At 43.0% G+C, this 18,055-nt stretch overlaps 1 protein-coding gene across 1 annotated transcript in view; it reads left to right on the top strand.

The window, feature by feature from the left end:
• Positions 1-16,891, top strand: part of LOC104273817 (DENN domain-containing protein 5B) — a gene marked incomplete at its 3' end in the record, with an annotated part of 44,329 nt that extends 27,438 nt beyond the window's left edge. The window contains exons 6-12 of the mRNA XM_009869258.1: positions 3,791-3,884; positions 7,237-7,368; positions 8,238-8,390; positions 8,865-8,973; positions 10,195-10,261; positions 15,295-15,423; positions 16,770-16,891. Coding sequence (XP_009867560.1) covers positions 3,791-3,884; positions 7,237-7,368; positions 8,238-8,390; positions 8,865-8,973; positions 10,195-10,261; positions 15,295-15,423; positions 16,770-16,891 — 806 coding nt within the window. The remainder of the gene's footprint in view (positions 1-3,790; positions 3,885-7,236; positions 7,369-8,237; positions 8,391-8,864; positions 8,974-10,194; positions 10,262-15,294; positions 15,424-16,769) is intronic.
• Positions 16,892-18,055: the final 1,164 nt, after the last annotated feature.

Raw genomic sequence — 18,055 nt, forward strand, 5'->3', positions numbered from 1 at the left:
TTTTCACAGTCTCTGGAGATGAAGAACATTCACCTTTGGACATGGGAGTGAAATACAGAGAGACTGCTGAAATGAACCTTTTCTCCCTTCTCCATGTAGGCAGCTTGTCCCTGGGCTCTCCACCACAGCCTGAGCTGCAGCTGCTTTGTCCCTAGAGACTTGGTGCTTGTTGAAATGCCTCCGCTGTGAGGAACAAAAGAAAGATACCAGTCTTCCATGCTCATGGCTCTACAGGCAAAAAATAAAGAGGAGAGGGCATTTTTGGGGGTCAGGGAATACTTGGGCAGCAGTGCTGCATGTGGTCCCAGGTGCCGGGCAGCTTGGACCTCCCCGCTAAGGCAGTGACCAGCCAGGAGGGCTTCATCTCCTCAGGCATCTGCTCCACAGCAACACAGAGGGTTATGATTTAGCTGAAAAGCCCAAGACTAAGGGCTGACAACAAGTAGGCGTTTGCCTGTGTGAGTACAGCTTTTCTCACTGCTTCAGCAGTGCCAGGGCACCTGATGGCAGGGCCGGGAGAGGCATCCCCTTGGGATTTCGGCAACCCAAGGGAGGTGGTGTGGCCGCTGGGAAGGACTTTTAGCCCACTTAAAAGCACTTAAAGATTGAGGAGGAGTAATTAAAAATGCAATCTCTGTTGATGTGAGGAGAGGGAGTGGTTATTGTAATAGTGAAGCATTATTTTGGGGAAATTCTGGGTGGCCCAGTAAAGAAAAGACTTGGAAAGATTTAGCTGCTTAATCCTGCTTATCTACTGTTAGATCTTCACAAAACCTCCTGGAGAGATTCAGAGCAGCATCCGAATGCACAGATGTCACCCAGTGCCCTGGCGGCCCCTCTTCCTCCGCTTAGAGGTTGGGGAAAAGGGAGCGCACAACTCACTGCACGTGTGTAATTGCTCCAGCTAATGACCAGCAGTCTTTTTTTCATGAACACCAAATGAACTTTGCATGTGTATGCTTCGAATGTTCAAATAGAATGGTCTGTGCCTTCTCCCAGGTAGAGTACAGAGCTGGAATTAACTGAAAATGCTTTAATGATGGTGTGTTACTTGTAATTATTCTGTGGCTTTCATTCTGCTTTCACCTTCAGTGAGACGTGTTCCCTCAAAGGATGCTTGTAGCAATTCTTACATCTTCCGCTATCTGCAGATATGCAGGTGGAGGGGGATCCAAGCTTTGTCTAGAGTTCAGAAAATACCATATAAATTGGAGCAGAAATATATGACATGGGTAATATTTTATCTGTAGCTTAACTTTCCAGTGTATTATTGGTATTGAAGTGTGAACATGGTATTTACTTGCAATAAATGGAAGGTCTCCAGAGCCAGGTAGCTAAAGTCACCCTTTACATCTGCTGTCCACTTTTTGAGGGGGTATTTTGTCTGTTGCATTTCTATTTGTTGAGATTATTAAAATGTTGGAGTTTGTTTCACCTCTTACAGTCATCTGGTGAGAAACACCTCCTTGCTTCTGAAAAACAAATAAAAATGGTGACTTATTAAATTCACAGGTTGTATATTTTTAAGACTTCTGAGGAGGTGCTGAGACACTTATGTCAGTAATGTATTCCTCTGAGAAGGTATCAATGTTTGCTGTGCAGACACCTATTAGGCTGTTTTGTTTAGTTACCAAAGACTTGCTTTAAAAATAAATTTCTTGTCATATGAGATGGTGAGGTGCTGAACCATAATTATGTGCAGACTTAAATGGATTTTTTCTTCTATGTTACTTATTTTCTTGACATTATTTGGGAGGTAGGAAGGGAATTCAGTTTGACTCTAAAAAACATAGTTCTGTGACTTTTTTAACCCGTTTTATCTGTGTGATTATCCAAAATTTGGTCTTTGGTTAACCCACTGGAGTGGAGATAATTAGATATGTGTATGCAAAGTCCTTCTGTCTGGGAGCAGGAAGGTTTGGTTACCAGGGGTCACATCGCTGCACTTCTTTTTGGTCAGGTTCCCCTTGCTACACATCCCAAGTAATTTGCTGGACATGTCAGGACCAAAGCCCAGCTCTGTGCAAGGATTTCCTCTTCCAGAGGAATCACGTAGGCATCTGCCTAAATGTCACCAGCTGCAACTCCTTGCCCAAACAATTCAGATCCCAAACCTTGTTTGTATATGCTGTTGTAGGGAGTGTACACACAAACAGATGGGGTTTGGATCTGGAAACTGCTGCTGTCCTTGCCAATACCACATGTGTGGAGAGGCTCGCCAAGCACACGCTTCTGTCTTTGGTGTCGGCATCTCTTAAGTTTCCCTCTGTATAGATCTATCAAAGGCAGAGAACCCAAGTGCCCAGGGACTCTGCCTTTTGATCACAGCTCCTGCAGAAGAACCTGTCTCAGGGCACTCGTTCTGGTGTGGTGCCCAGCACGAACACTTCAGTCTGGACTAGAGGGGCCAGGATGGAGACAGATTTTGAAGGATCCCTTTGACTTGAGTACTGAGGTTGAGGAGTGTGGAGTGTTTTGTTCATAGTGTAATTTTTTTCTTTTTTAATTTTCTTTTTTTTTCCCTTCTGGATTTAGGTTATTCCTTCAAATTCTTCTAGGCAGTTTCTTCCCATATGTAGAGCCTTACAGATACAGCACTGCCCTGGGCAGGCTTTGTGTTCTGCTTCACCTTGGTTTTACTCTTTAACTTCTGAGTGCAGGAGAGAGGTAGAACAGATGATTTCATGATGCAACTGAAAGGCTACACACTTGAAGGCTTTTTTTTTATTTTACTGCATTTGAAAGATGTTTTAAGCTTTAGTAAACACAACCATAGCAGTTAAGTAATATGATTCTGAAGATACAGCTTTCATGTGTATTTATTCATGTTTAATGCTTAATAGTTCTTTTATACAGTGTTGCTTTAGCTTTCTTATATAAAGAATGTATCAACTTTATTCTCTGCACTAGTTGAGCATTTTTGTTTTCAAGGATTTAGCAGAAGGCTATAGTATCATTAGAAGCACTGCAATCAGACTAGAAATTGCTTGGGACAGAGTTGTCTCATTTTGTTATGATGTCTGACATAAAGGAGTTTGGATACTTGGGGGGTTTAAGGTTGCTCCTTTCAAACCTGGTTACCAAGTGTCTGCTTTCAGGCAACAGCTCCACATGAGGAAAAAATTCAACTAGACATATATAAACATGCAGAAAAAATACAGGCTTTCTGTGGTATTTAGAAACACAATGAAAAAAAAAAGATACAGTGAAGATAGCAATATGATTTATCGTTTACAGTCTTTAGACATAGATGCACCAAATATCACAGTAGTTACTGTCACAATGAGAAGTTTCTCTGAAGTAGTTTCTGGAAGTGCCACAGAAAGCAGAGAAAGGAGAAGTACCACCTCTCACAAGGGAGAAATCTTAGAAGTTGCTACTCAAGATACATCATTGCATTTTGTTTGTTCCTACAGATGCCATTTTTCTCCAGCTTCAGCAAATGCAGCAAACAGTGGTGATGTTGGGTAACTAAGTACAACAGTTTACCTGGTGGTGGCATCAATGTTATGGCATGACCTGTATTTCGGGTGACAGGGGAGCTCTCCCTGGAGACCACGGCAGGCAGGGAGCATGTTTCTATCAAACTTTTGTCCCTTGGCCAGGCAGTTTCCCACAGGGGAGGTCAGCCACAAGCTTGCACCGGCCTCTGCTGCAAGATCTAAGTTTGTCCTTTGGTTCCTCCTGCTGCAGACCTGTCGGATGTCTTCTAGTTCCTGACCCAGGCTTTCCCTCATGGTTTTTTTTTTCCGCTCACGTGTGTCTTCTTTCTCTCTCTCTGACTTCCCAGTCGCTGGGCCAGTCGCAGCACCACCACGCAGCGGAGGAAAGACCGGCTGCGGCAGCACTCGGAGCACATCGGGCTGGACAACGATTTGAGGGAGGTAGGTGGCATCATCCACGGGTGGCACGAGCTTGTGATCCAGGAGATGAGGTTTAGACAAACTGATGTGTTACTACTTGGGGCAAGTTTTGTGGCTATCATAAGGTTTGTGTGGGTCTCTGTAGCCATTTAGACACTGCTTGTCACAGATGCTTGTATATGTTGTACAACTTCAAAGCACACAACAGAAATAAAATGCTTTTATTATTTTGGACAGAGACGGCCACTTTGTCATCAGCAAAATGGATTATTTGATGATTTAGACCCTGGTCTTGTTACTGTGCCCTCAGAGCAGAACCCTGGGGTCTGCCTGGGTGCAGCTGCCAAGCTCTGGCCAGGCTGAAGGTCTCTGCAAAAGTCAAGTCCTTGAATAAATGTCAGCGCTGCAGAGGCGATTGAGGCGGGGCTTTTTTGTTTTTTTAAAGAAGATTTTCTACTGTCTCTTACATAAAATCCTGACATGAGTAAGCCTATTTGAAAGGTTAAGACTTTGGGGCCTTTTTATGCCTAAAGCTTGGAAACTCCCCTGCATCTTGTAAATGTCAGTCACGTACATGCATTTCTTTCCCATCTTTTCAGCTTCTTGTCTTTCATTAAAGACTTTCTGCCATATTTTCCCACTGATGTCCATGTGCTTCTTCTGTATGTCACTAGCAAAAATAAAACATTCATGCTGCTTTGTGCTAAATCTTGCTGAATAGTGTTGGCATTTGCACTCCGAAAGAACCTGAACAGATGAGTGGGCTCTTGAACCTCAACTTCGAGTGATGTTTCATGGAAACGCCACAAAACAGCACTCGTACATGTTTGTTGCTATTTTTGCTAACATGGCTTTGCAAGTATATTTTAAACATTGCCTCATATGTATATATCAGCAGAGCCTTTTGGTACTGTGTCATGTATTTACTTTCTTCTTTTTTTTTTGGCTGTGGATCATATGCATGCTTCTTTTGCTTTGTCTCCTCTTTCTTTCTGGCTGTTCTGCCATTGGGGCATCTGCCTCCTCTTAGCCATCGGAGGAGCTTTTGCTTCGTCACAACTCAATGGCCTTCTGGGAGTGGGATCAGGGACCACCCCCTCCTGCACGGCCTCCTAAAAAATCCTTCTCTGAATGCTGCCTGGTATGTTTTAGTTCTTCTTGTTGAAAGCTGCTTTTGAGCTGTTGTTAGCATGAGGAGCTGCTGTTTTCGCTGCGCCTCAAATCTCTCCCTTTCTCGTAGATGACAAGCACGTACATCCCTGTAGCACTTTGAAGTGTGGTTATAATCAGAAAAGTAGCTGGAAATCAACTCTAGGCTTCCATGCCAGCTCCCTGGCAAACGTGATGCCTCCAAGGCTGAAAATCAAGAATTTTGTTTTGCTGCTTTTTTTTCCCCATGTTGCTCACCTGACAATTCAGCTTAGGGTGTCAAATCCAAAAAGCATTGCTCTCTGACTGCTGGGTCGTCACATCCCATGTGGAAGTAGGTGGTGATGTGTGGATGCTGATAAAAGGCAAAGGGCGATCAATTGGTTCTCTCATTCCAGCCTTACTGTTCTCTTGAGCTTACAAGAGTTAATAATTTTTTCTTTTTTATTTTAGTAGAATAACAAGACATGCAGTGAATAAGGTTATCCATGTTTTGTACTCTTCAGAATATAACCGCACTTTGTAATTTATTTATCCCTTTATATTTAAAAAGATAGTAGATTTCCTAATTATATATTCCTTATATTACTCTTTCACTGTTTCATTGCTAATTTTTGCACTGAATTAGATGGAAGTCATTTGTGAGATTGCTTGCTGAACAACACGCTTTCATAATCTGTGATTTTTCTTTTATTATTACCACATGTAGTTTTTCTGATAATTTTTAAGTCCTTACAGTATCAGTGAAACTATAATTACTTAGCTGAGTATTTTTGTTGAACGCAGCTTTCCATGGCAGAACTCTACGTTATTGTCTGACCTGTTGCACTGATGTTAAGTGATTCTTGTCCAAAGTCTGTACTGAAAAAATTCACTTGTGTCAGACAAACTGTATTCCCCCATTAAAAAAAAAAGGAAGCTATTTCAATTAACTTCAGTTTATTTGGGGTTTGGTTTTGCTATTCCTGATCTAGTGGAAAGCATCCCTACTCATGCCAGAGAGGCTGGAACTAGACGATCGTTAAGGTCCTTTTCAACCCAAACCATTCTATGATTCTATGAAATGAGTTATTTTCTCCCCAGACAGAAAGCTCTAAGGGTGCAGCAGCTGTAGCGACCTCTCAGCTCCCTGGAAAACCCAGCCAGCAGCGAAGTTGCTGGAGGGACGTGATCTGTTCCTCTTGGGGAACAGTGGTCATTGTCACGTACTGTCCTCCAAAGAGGTGCCATTAACTGGATAGAAACACGCTATGGAAACAGAGTGTCCCCACGCCAGGCTATGAGCGCTGCGTTTCAAGACTTTGGTTTGGCAGCATTCTATTATCTTGCTCTTTTTAAGAAAATCTTTATGAATAAAGCTCTAACAAATTTTGATAGGCTTCACATTTGCGCGCCTAATTGCGACCAACTTCTTAGCGTAGCTCAGCATGTAGCCCCCTCACTGATGGTGGGGGCAGAGGATACTTGTCAACTGGTTTGGGGGGTTTTGGCTTAACAAACCTCCCCCTCAAATAAAGCAAAAAACACCCCACCCTTGAACAACAAGGCAGCAGAGTAAGAAGGTTTTAAATTATTTTATTATAGCTTGGATCTTTTTTATAAAGAGTGGGCTAATTTTTGTCCATACTTTTCAATTACCACCCCACAGTAAAAATATGAATGACCCTAAATGTCAGTTTTGTTTAAAAGGAGCTTCACTTGTAGTTAAGAAGTTGACATAATTATCCAGATGAAAAGTAATAGATGAAATCTTTCTCCTTCACTAAGTGTATTTCTGCTTCTTGTAACTTATTTTTAAATTAATTTTTTTTCAATTTGTGTATAGTCTGGTCACAAATTAGACAAATTACTTGATTTTAAATTTTTTTTTAAGTGAGAATCAAATAACCTAAGAAACTTTACTTGCTCTTTTGACTTTATTGCTGAAGGGAGGTATTGCACTTTTATGCACTTACTGTGGCTAACCATGCTAGTGGCTAACAGCACAGCTCACTAGCTAACATTGACTGTTTCAGTACTAGGCAGGAAAATATCTTGCTTTTTCTATTGTCAAAAGGGAGCATTCCGCTTCTCTAGCCTGACCACTTAAACATCAGACAAATCATGATCTTGTTCCTAGATTAACACTAGCTCATTCCTTTTCACCAGCATTTGCTTGCCTAGGATTAGGATGATGAGAATCCCTCTGACTTGTCATATCTAAAATTATTCTGTTTATTTTTAGAAATACATGCAGGAGGCGAGGAGTTTAGGAAAAAATTTAAGGCAGCCCAAACTCTCAGACCTCTCTCCAGCTGTGATTGCGCAGACCAACTGGAAATTTGTGGAAGGGTTGCTGAAGGAATGTCGCATGAAGGTGGGTCCTCGCCTGTGTGCTTTGCCCTTCTTTATGCTGAGCCTCAGTAGCATCTGCAGATGGTGTCCTCCAAGTCCCTCACAACTGGAACAGCACTCATCTGTTGGCGTGCAGGGTGGATGTCCCTTCAGCGTTGTATTTTTTAACTGTTAGAAAAGAAAGGAACATGTTATCTCTCTTCTGTTTGTGCAGTCAAAGTTGGTGGAAAGAGTAAAAAGGACAGGAAGGAACAATCAGCATGATCAGACATCTTAGGGAGGATTTCCTTTAATTGTTCCATTTTACATGTAGCCTAAACATAATGGGTTCAAGACCCTCAGTCAGAAGGGAAGCATTCGGCATGTGTGGCTGTTGTGAATGTTGTTTATGCAGAGAAAATGAAGTATGGCAGTTTCTGATATTAAAGAAGCTTTTATAGCCATGAAAATACAACCTCCTTTTGTCAGTTGCAGTTGGTGATATACTCTATTACCCGAGTTTTAATCTATGATAGCTGTAACAAGAAGAAAACCACATACTGACTAAGACTGAAAATCTATCTAGCACTGTACTCATCTTTTATACCCATTAACGATGATCAACAGTGTAAGAATAGGACAATAGAGAAAAGACACAGAAATTGGATGGTATAGAGTAACTACACAAACTTTTATTTTATTTTTTTTCTTCATTATACTCTTTAATTTGCAATCTCCATAAAGAGATTTGAAGTTTATCTGGTCAGGCCATTAGCGATGGTCTCTAGATTAAGCACACTTAATGTGCTTAAGCACACTTAACTTTATAGATGAGTGAACTCATCTATAAATTCTTTCCCTTGTTGAATAACCTTCTTAGAAATCTTTGGGGGTTTGTGGTTTTTTTTATAGACTAAACGCATGTTGGTAGAGAAGATGGGCCATGAAGCAGTGGAGCTGGGACATGGAGAAGCCAACATAACAGGTCTGGAGGAAAACACATTGATTGCTAGTCTCTGTGATCTCCTGGAAAGAATCTGGAGCCATGGTCTGCAGGTCAAGCAGGTTGGTACTGGGAACTTGGGACTTTGTGCATACAGTACTCTAGGAAATACGGAATGCCATCCCAACCTTTTAAGCTGCTGCTCCGTGGTGTCATTCCAACATACAGTGGGAGATATCTTTGGGCTCAGAGTCCCTGGTTGTTAGAATTTGAGGAGTTTTGGGGCTTTGTTGGTATGCTAGATACCTCTGGAAATTGCAGTGATGATGTCAAATAGGTGTGTAGTTTCTTCCCTTTCAACCTTTGGAAGGGAAACCCGGGGAGAGGACAAAGAAACAAGGCAGGTGATCTGACTGCTTAGTCAATGGGATGGTCCTCTCCTCTTCCTGAGGTTTCATGGCACAAGAGAGAAGGGTTGATTGTCAGTACTGAGTGTTTTACCCACTGAAATGCTATCCTATTGTTCTGCTGTGTTCACTGGCCTCTTTCTTTTGACTGATGTATTTAAACCTATGTGCTACGTATTCAATTTGCAGGGGAAGTCTGCCTTGTGGTCCCATTTACTTCAGTACCAGGAGAGAGAAGAGAAGCAAGAGCATAGTGCAGAGTCCCCAGGTAAGTACTTGGCAGTTGACTCCACGAAGGGTGCTTTACAGCAAATGAACTTGAGCCTGAGAGGACCAGTGCAACCACATTAAATTCATGCAGTATTTTTTATGTATTCGCTTGCTAATATCATGTTTACATTTTGAGGCCTTTCATAATCATAGTGAAGATGCCTTGATATCTGGACAAAATAAATTGACGTAGTTGGAGGCAAAGGAGCATACTTATCCCTTTGTGGAAAATCTCTGTTCACTGCCTTTGTTCTCTTTTAATCAGCACTGAGTGAGGTGGGAGAAGCAATGCTTCCATGAGAGATGATCTCTGAAGGAGCTAAAGTTGTGGACCTGTGGCTAAAACAGCCAATATTTTTCTTTCAGTGAGCACAATCTATCTCTCAAATTCCAATGTGAATAGCACGTTGTTCAATAAATCTCTATACTGGTGGATGGTACAGTTCAGAAGTTGTGTGATTAATCTCTGTCTGTCAATCTAAGTGCTTAGTTTATGCTTTGGCTTGGCCCTTTACAATCCCTAAATTACTTCTGTGTTGTAATAGAGGTTGGTTTTTTTATGACCTTGAGATCTCCCTGCCCAGTGGCTGCTGCTGGGTAAAAAGCAAAGTTGTGGTAAAAGTCTCTGACCTTTGGTGGATCATCTTCCATGGACTCTCCAGTTCTCCAAGTCATGCAGATGGGAGCTTGTATGATCAGTCTTCAAAGACACATCTATGGACAAACAAGTCTCGCTCATGAAAAGACTTTATAATAAGCTTCAATGAGTAATGCGCTAAGCGATGTGGCTGGCAGACACAAATTCCTGAGAGCAGAATGTGTCACCACAAAGCAGTTTGATCAGAAGAGCAGAGCACAGAAATATGTGGCATTCTTAGCATCAAATGTGCTACTGGAGCTTAATTTTATCATGCCCTTCTCAGTTGTGAGCTTTCCGTAGAAACACATTACTAATAAAACTCATTGCCATGCAGATTTATGTTAATATGTTTCACATACAAAAAAGGAAGCTAAACCTCTGGCTTCACTGCCAAATTAAGGAAGAAATAGATAATATATTAGCCATTTTCCATTTTGTCTCCTTCTACATTTCCAGAATAGAGTTAGTTATAATGCACAGAAACATTGCAACTACCAGCCACTTAAGATTGTTTTCAGCTGTATGTAAAACAAATGCATTTGCAGACTATTACTGTAATTTTTGTATTAATTTCATGTATTTTCTCTACTGTAGTTGCTGTTGGAACAGAAAGACGGAAGTCTGACACGGGAATTACTCTGCCAACTTTGAGGGTTTCCCTGATACAAGATATGAGGTAAGCAATTTGTTTCCTAAAGCATTAATTTTAATAATGCAGCACAGGGTAAAGGTCATCCTCACTGCCTTTGGGTCTACAAAGGTTAAGGTGAATTAAGCCTTCTCCTCAGCCTGCATTCAAATCTATGAATTGTTTCCTTTTTATTTTTCAAAACTTTTTTGCATGTTAGTTGATTTACTTTAGCTAAAAGACAATGTAAAACACACAAATTTTACTCATTTTTTTTGTTTTCCCAGGAGGGTTCTTCTAGCAGCAGAGCCAGCTCCTACAAGTAACAGCAAATACGTAGAATTCCTTGTACTTTGAGTTTTTTTATTTTTGTTTGTTTTAAATTACTGACCAAGCAAGTAGAGTAGATAGACAAAGCAGAGATACATAAAAACCTGTTTGCAGTGCCTGAGCAATATCCTTTTTTCAGTTAGCATTTTATGGCAAATAGTATTAAATGTACAAATTTAGAAATGTAATCAAACCTAGTATTTGGGTGAGTTTAAAGTTGAGGTGCAAAGTAAGATCAAGTGCTCTGTAAGAGACCACGGTGTGGCTCTGGAGAGCTTTGTAAGCAGTGATGGTTGGGAATCAGAAGGATTAGAAAGTAAGAAGAGGTGGAAGCTGATGCGAAATCACCAGGCAGAAGTTCTTCAGGGCATCTCCTTGATCAGGCCACTGTTTGACACTTCACTTTCCATGGCTGAGGATTGCAGTGGGGGGAGGAGTAATGCAATAATTTGTCCAATCACACATACACACAGTGTTAGGGGTTGGAAGGGACCCCAGTGTTTTACTGAAAATTGAAGATGAGCAAAATATAAATCTGAAGATCTTACTTTCTTCCTCTAAATTATTAAAATGCTCATTTGTAAAGAGCTGCTAACAATTGCTAGCAATTTATTGTGTGAGGCAACATGAATATTGTTTCCTGTAATACCATGTCCTTCTTCCACATAAAAATATGACAAAACATCTTATGGTAAAAATAAAATTAATTATAGTTAGTTCACAAAACCATGATTACAGTGATGTGGTATTTAGTACATGTGTTACTGCAGATGTATGTTTTTCTAATGTGAGACCACTAAACTTTTCTGAAAGAAAGCGACTGTACTTCCCACCTGCAGTGTGCAAACTTTTTTGTTTGGTGCTATGTAGTTTAAGCCTTGTGCTCTGATTTCGAAGAATATGACATGTCACGTAAGGCTAAAACATGTGAGAGAGGGGAGGAGATTACATACAGTGTAATTAAGGGTGTAACACCAAGAGGTCATTTTGAACACGTGTCTGTCATTTTAGCATCCCCCTCATGGGACGTGGCAGCTATTTACTTAATTCTGTCGTTGGAGGCTGACAGGCATGTAGAGGGTCATTCTGAGGAAAGGACGAAGGAGGATCTGGAGCGGAAACTCTGGCGCTGGGAGGAGATTGCTGACAGACAAGGCTTTGTGCGCTCGCCACTGACTGCGTGCGTTTCGTCTTCCGCGTACTTCCACTTGAGTAATGAAAGCCCAGCACAGATCTGAGCTCTCTTGCTTGAATCACAAGAGTGTCTCCGCTGCTTTCCAGTGGAAAAAAAAAACTACAGAATCAGAACGCTACCTTTTGTAAGATCTTGGGTATTTGTGATTGTCCGCAAACATGTCTGGTCATAGAAAATGCTGGGCAGATGGTGGGTTGAACTTGTCATCCGTAATCTCGTGGCGTACTTTCTCCTGCTTGGAAGGAATGCTGTTTAACATTTGTTTGCACACACAGATTGATGCTGGTTAGAAGGATGCGTAATTGCTAAATTGCCGGGGTTGCGGTGCTAACTGAACTAATGGCTAGAGGATTAAGCATTGCCCTAAGCACTTGGTTTTGATGGCTCATGCAAGGTTATGTAAACAACTTACAAAGCAGGGCGGAATCACAGTCACGCTCTGAATGTGCCATGAGCCTCGGCTACAGGTAACATAGTGTGTCCTCTGCCTCCCTCCCAAAGTCAGGCGTCTTAGATGTGGTGAGGTGCTCAAGATGTTTATTTTGGTTCTCTGTACAAGCATGTTTGGGGGTATGCCCTTCAGCCTTTCCCCTGGGTGAGGAGCTGCAGCATCTCTCCCAGCCCTCTCCCAGACTCCTGCTGCAGCCTGCCTCCAGCATGGCCTCACCCCTCGGGCACATCGCTGGACCAGTCAGCACCAAGACAACTCCCCGAAACCTTTGGTCCTGCTGAGTTCAAGTTTCGGGTCCTTCCCTTTCGGGCAAGCTCTTCCTTGCTATCAGCACTCGCTTACATGCCTGTGTCGTTCCTCCCCTCCCGCGGGGAGCTGGCAGTGGAGGATGCAAGCCCTGGGCGCTGGGCTCACGGCAGTGATGTTTAACCTGCTGCAGTCAAAAGAAGCTGGGTTTGCAAAAACCTGCTGTCTACATGGGACGAGCTGGCACAGCTCGTTTCCGACTGCGCTGGGATGGGGCACATGTGTGTCATCCTTGGGGGCACGACGATGCTGAGCAGCTGTAGCCGCTTCTGTCAGCACGGCTATTTGCAGAGGGTATGTCTCGACATACCCCAGGCTTACATTTGACAGGGTAAATAGATTTTTCTTTATTACTAATGGGATTAAAAGCAAGTCCCAACCTAGGGAGTTGCATTGAAATTGCTATTCAGTGCTCTGAGAAGAAGAGTTTGCTCTGTGGCGGTGAGCATACAGCGCTCACGCTTAGGTCACCGATAAAAATAGAGCTGTTCTGACTCTCACAACTGAGAGTGAAATGAATTTGAGTTCCTGAATGCTCTGTTCTGTTACACTCTGCTTTTGCTGACACCAAGACTGATTACTGAATCTTTTTAATGTCTCTGGCAAGATGTGTGATGGCAGATCCCTATTTTTCCCAAATGCACCATTAGTGCCAGTCTGGTCTGAACCAGAAAGTGGGTTATGAAGAGGCACAGACCATGTATGGAGTAAGGCTGAGTCCATCTGTACTTGAATCTCCTCACAGCAAAATAACATATTCTGCTCAGTGTTTCATATTAGATGTAATTCAAGCCAAGCACTGCGGGGAAAGGGGAGGGAGATGATAGTCTGTGCTTTGATCTTCCCATCTCAAAAGACTTGAAATGTCTGAGGAGGGTGTCTCAACACGACATAGTTGAGTGCAGGGCGAAGCCTGTTTCCCAAGGACTCCGAATCACGTGCCCAGCTGTCTGGGCTGGGAGGTCTAACCCTGGCTGACACGCTCTGAGCCAGGAAGGGCTTTCCAGTGCCAGGAACAAGGCTCTGGGCAGTGATTCGGCTGATTGGCATCACTGCTGGCAGTGGGAGGCTGCTGAGCTTGCTTGTAAATGGCAAGAACTTGTACAGGAGTGTAACATGCCCTCATGACTTTGTTTTACAGCTCACTTAGAGTTAGTACTTCTCTACTGATTGTCGGAGAACTATGTGTCATATTAGAAAACAGGAGGAAAGTTTCTTTTAAGAAAAAACCACATTTTTTAAGGGGTTTTAAGCACAGTACGTTTTGTCATTGGCAAGTTACCATTACTGCTATTGATTGTTTCTTCCTTATGGTGCTGCAGATACGTACATTTGGCACAGAGCCGTGTGATACAGACATCTCAGCTTGGATTGCAAAAGTAGACCTGTAGTTTGAAAATTCGGGTAGATCAGCCTGGTGGAGGATGGTGCTGCTGGGCTGTGTCTGGTATCCACTCCGTTTGTGCAGAACAAACATATTTCTGGACAGCACTAAGTTGTACTTTGCAAATTTGCCTTTAAGATCCTAGCCCTGTTATGTTAGAAGCTCTGTAAACAAGAGAGTATTTTTCTCAAATAATTCAGGGTCTAAATATAACACAAAGCACGCGCTTGAGTGTAACAGATGGGGGAAAGTACGAGACGGTGAGACTACACTAGTCAATGTAAAAAGCATCAGTCACAGCATGACTTTGTTGGATTTTCTTTGGAGTAAATATTGCCACATTCCCTAACGCTCAGCAGGCTGCGGAGGGCCTTCAGGGAAGGTACAGGAGTTGGAAAGTAACTTGCAACAGAGTTCAGTTTGGGCACAGCTGATGGTACTTGGAGCCTGCCACAGAGATTGGGATGGATGAATTGCCTGTGCACTTAACATGCAAACTGTGTGAAAATTAAGAAATTGCAGCCTTTTCTTTCCCCTGCTGGAAACTGTTACTCGTTTTTCTTGCTGTTTATTTAACCAAGTGGGAGGTTTTTTGGAAGCAGTTTCACCCTACCATGGCAATTCTCTTCCTCTTCTAAAGCTCCCTGTGCTCTAAAACTAGGGTTTCTGGCATTCTCCAAACTGAAATATGGGAAGTTTAAAAAAAGAAAAGAAAAACCATAGAAGAAAGCCCCTATGGGACAGTTCTGCTTTCCTGCAGACTAAGTATGCGAAGGGCTATTCAGATTATCACTTACACCGGGGCCTCTTGTATCGCTGAAAGTGTGATGCTGCTAGTGACTGCCTGTCACTGGTTTTGCCCCAACAATCCTTTTTCTCAGATTTCACATTGCTGCTGCCGTCAAGGGCTTTGATAGAGCCTTCAGAGCAGATTGTAGTTTGGAGAAACAGTTATGATCTATATTTGTCCTCTGCCCTCCCGGACACACCCATTCGTCTCAGCATCTTGAAAGACTGACCACGATGTAACTGGGTCTCACGAGGTGGCTGCTTTCTTTAAATGTTAGCAATGTCTATGAGGACATCTACCTCAGGCAATGCAGGGATGAGCAGATCTACCCCTGCTCGCAGTGGCCAAGCAAATGCCAGAGCACAGAGGAGCTGGCAGGGGCTGTAGTGTGTCAGGGCTGCGACCTGCCCGTGCCTGGGAAGGGTTGCCCAGTGTCCCCATGTCCTCCTGGGGCTGTCAGGGGTCTCAGTTGCCACAGTGCAAGGCTCTGCTGGGCACCTCTAGAAACGATGTCAGGAGATGTTTTCCAATTCAGATGCTACATCACATTGGATGTTGCCATTTGAAGCATGTAGGATTTTTATGATTCATGTATCATTTTTATTTTCTTCCCCACTTGTTTCAGGCACGTTCAGAACATGAGTGAGATAAAGACTGATGTGGGGCGAGCCCGAGCCTGGATACGACTTTCTCTGGAGAAGAAGCTTTTGTCTCAGCACCTGAAGCAGCTGCTTTCCAACCAGGCACTTGCCAAGTAAGCTGGCTCTTTTTCTCAAAGCTTCACTTTCACCACTGGGTTACGCCCTGTTTGGGTCCTGTAGTTTCCAGCTGCAGAAGATTGAAAGCCAGAGGGTAGCCAGGAGAGAAGGAGTTACTGCCCCTCCAGCAGGGCAGAAGTCTTCTCATCTGCGTGGAAAACACATTAACCATTTTCAGGAAGGAAGCGATAAGTTTTGGTCAGATTAGTTCGTTGATCCAAGCCATTTCACCATCCTAAAATCACTGTATCTGGTGCAAACAAAGCAGCAGAGGCAGGAATGCCCCTTTTCTTGCAGCAGCCCTGTGTCACTTTGGCTCAAGCCGAACCAGTCCCCCACCCTAACTGCTGATGAGCTGGGTTAGAGGCCAGACCTCCCAGCCACTTAGCAGCTCCGCTGGCTTTGCCTCCTTTTGCAAGCACAGGCACTTAAGGATCTGTCTGTGTAGATGTTACCTGACTTTTCTCAAAGCAATGTATTTAAAAAACAAAACAAAACCTTATGAAAAGAAAATATCCTAGCTATTGCATGCAGTTCTGCCTCTGTGGTGAGTTACACACGTGACTTTTGCTGGAAGCTACCAAATACTCAAATCTGCTAACGGGAATGAAGAGGAGTAGCTGTAGAGAGTCACCTCTTGGGTGATCAGCTAAAGGCATGGTGACAGACCTGTCTTTTCCTGAAGTTTCATCTACATCTACCAACCTCAGCAGCTTTTAGGGAGCCTGTTGCCTTCAGACTCCATGCCGTGTCACAAGCTCTGTGCTTTCTCAGAGCAGGGCCAGGCTAGCTCCCAATGTGCCTTTGCGCTGCTTTGGGCAATTAGTGATGCGCACTCAGTTCACTGAACTGAAAGAGCAGTGGCAAGGACCCTTGATGCTACTTGGTGCTTTCCCTGGTTCGATGCCTTCTGCTTAGTTTTCTCTGTCACAGTATGGAGCAGAAGGAAGGTTAGGTTATTAGGCATGGCTGTTCCACAGTGGGAAGATATGGGGAAGAAATTAGGTTGCTGTCTGTTGGTTCAGGCTTGCTGTTGGGCATGGTGTTAGTTTCTGTCTGTGCTTTGCAGCAAAACCAAAACAGATCCTTTAACAAGATGAACTCTGTAGCCTTGCTATGGTAGTGTGAAGCCAGCGGTGATCTGTAAAGCACTTGTTGTGTAGCATAGGGAGTAAATGCCCCCTTTGGGTTTCTAGCAGCTTGTGTTAGCTGAGGAATCTCACTTTTCTTACCTCTCGTTAAAATCAACTCTTCATTTGGTGTTTTGAGATTCAAACAGCTTTCAGATACATGGTGCTTTTTTTTCAACAATGATAAAATCCGATGTATTTGTTTCTACCAGGAAACTTTACAAGCGTTATGCTTTCCTGCGCTGTGAAGAAGAACGGGAGCAGTTTCTCTATCACCTGCTCTCACTCAATGCTGTGGATTATTTCTGCTTCACAAGCGTCTTCACCACAATCAGTGAGTTGGAGAAGCAATTTATTTTTTGCCCCCTGAATAAAAATTAGTTCTTGTCATGATTTGTAAGCGATGATGTTGCTGATGCCTGAGTAGCTGAGCCCTTATCTGCAAACCTTGGTTGTTGCTGTGAGGCTCCCGGGTGCTGGGTGTTGCTCTGGGAAACCAGCTGGAGAGCCAAGGTTGTGTGGGAGTGCTCTGGATAAGAGCATTGCACAAAGGAGTGTAATCAGAGAGAAAGTGCTGCTGTAGCACTTGATTTTCCTCACCAAGTTGTATAGGACTCTTTCATCTTCCCTCCCAGCAAGGCCTCTACATCCTGAAGCTCCTTTCTGGTCTTGGCTAAGTGTGCGTCCTCTCTGCCGACTGAGGAGGAGATGGAAGTCTTGGAGGATAAAGAACAAGGCACTTGGTGCTCTGCTGTGTATTTTAAATCTCTTTTTGCCTCTCCTTAAATGCCGGAAAGATTCCTTCAGCCTTCGTCTCTTCTAAGAAGGAGAGCAGAGATTGGATTAAAATCTGAAAATGAATTTTGGTCCAGCACTGAGCAATATAGAAAAGGCAGGACTCTATGAGATGACCTAATTATCTGGATTCACCTTGACAGCCCCTTACTCTTCATTTCCCAGCCTGTTCAGAGTGAAATGAAGCAAGTTTTACGTGGCTGTCAGAACAGGCACTCATTCTGTATTTTCTCCTCTTAAAGCAATAAATCCCCTCAGAACTAGCGCAGCGCAAAGAGTTTTATTCATCCTTGGTTACCTTGTTTCTGCGAGGTATTCAGCTTGACAGCTTTCCCCTGTAGCGGAAGTGCTTGGAATTTGAGGGAATTTGGGTGGGTTTTTGGATTTTCTTTTGCGTGCAATATCATGGCATGGTACTCAAAAAGCAAAAAGGCTGGCTTATCTTACCCAGTCAAAAAGACAGCTTGCAAAATGTAAGGAGAGAGAGTCTTGCAGTCCTAGCATGCAGTTGTCTGGAACCAAATCCAAATCGGGGTGGGTGGCAGTCCTGGTCTTACGGACGTATGGGTGGTGCAGATTTAAATGCAGAATTATAATAAAATAATAATGTAACGTAATAAGGTGATAAAGAATAATAAATACTAAAAGTAAACAAATCTTAGTGAGGTGATGTCCACAGACTTTTCCTCTTTTTTCTTTTTTC

This window comes from Apaloderma vittatum, unplaced genomic scaffold, assembly GCF_000703405.1.
Source record: "Apaloderma vittatum isolate BGI_N311 unplaced genomic scaffold, ASM70340v1 scaffold17995, whole genome shotgun sequence".
NCBI lineage: Eukaryota > Metazoa > Chordata > Aves > Trogoniformes > Trogonidae > Apaloderma > Apaloderma vittatum.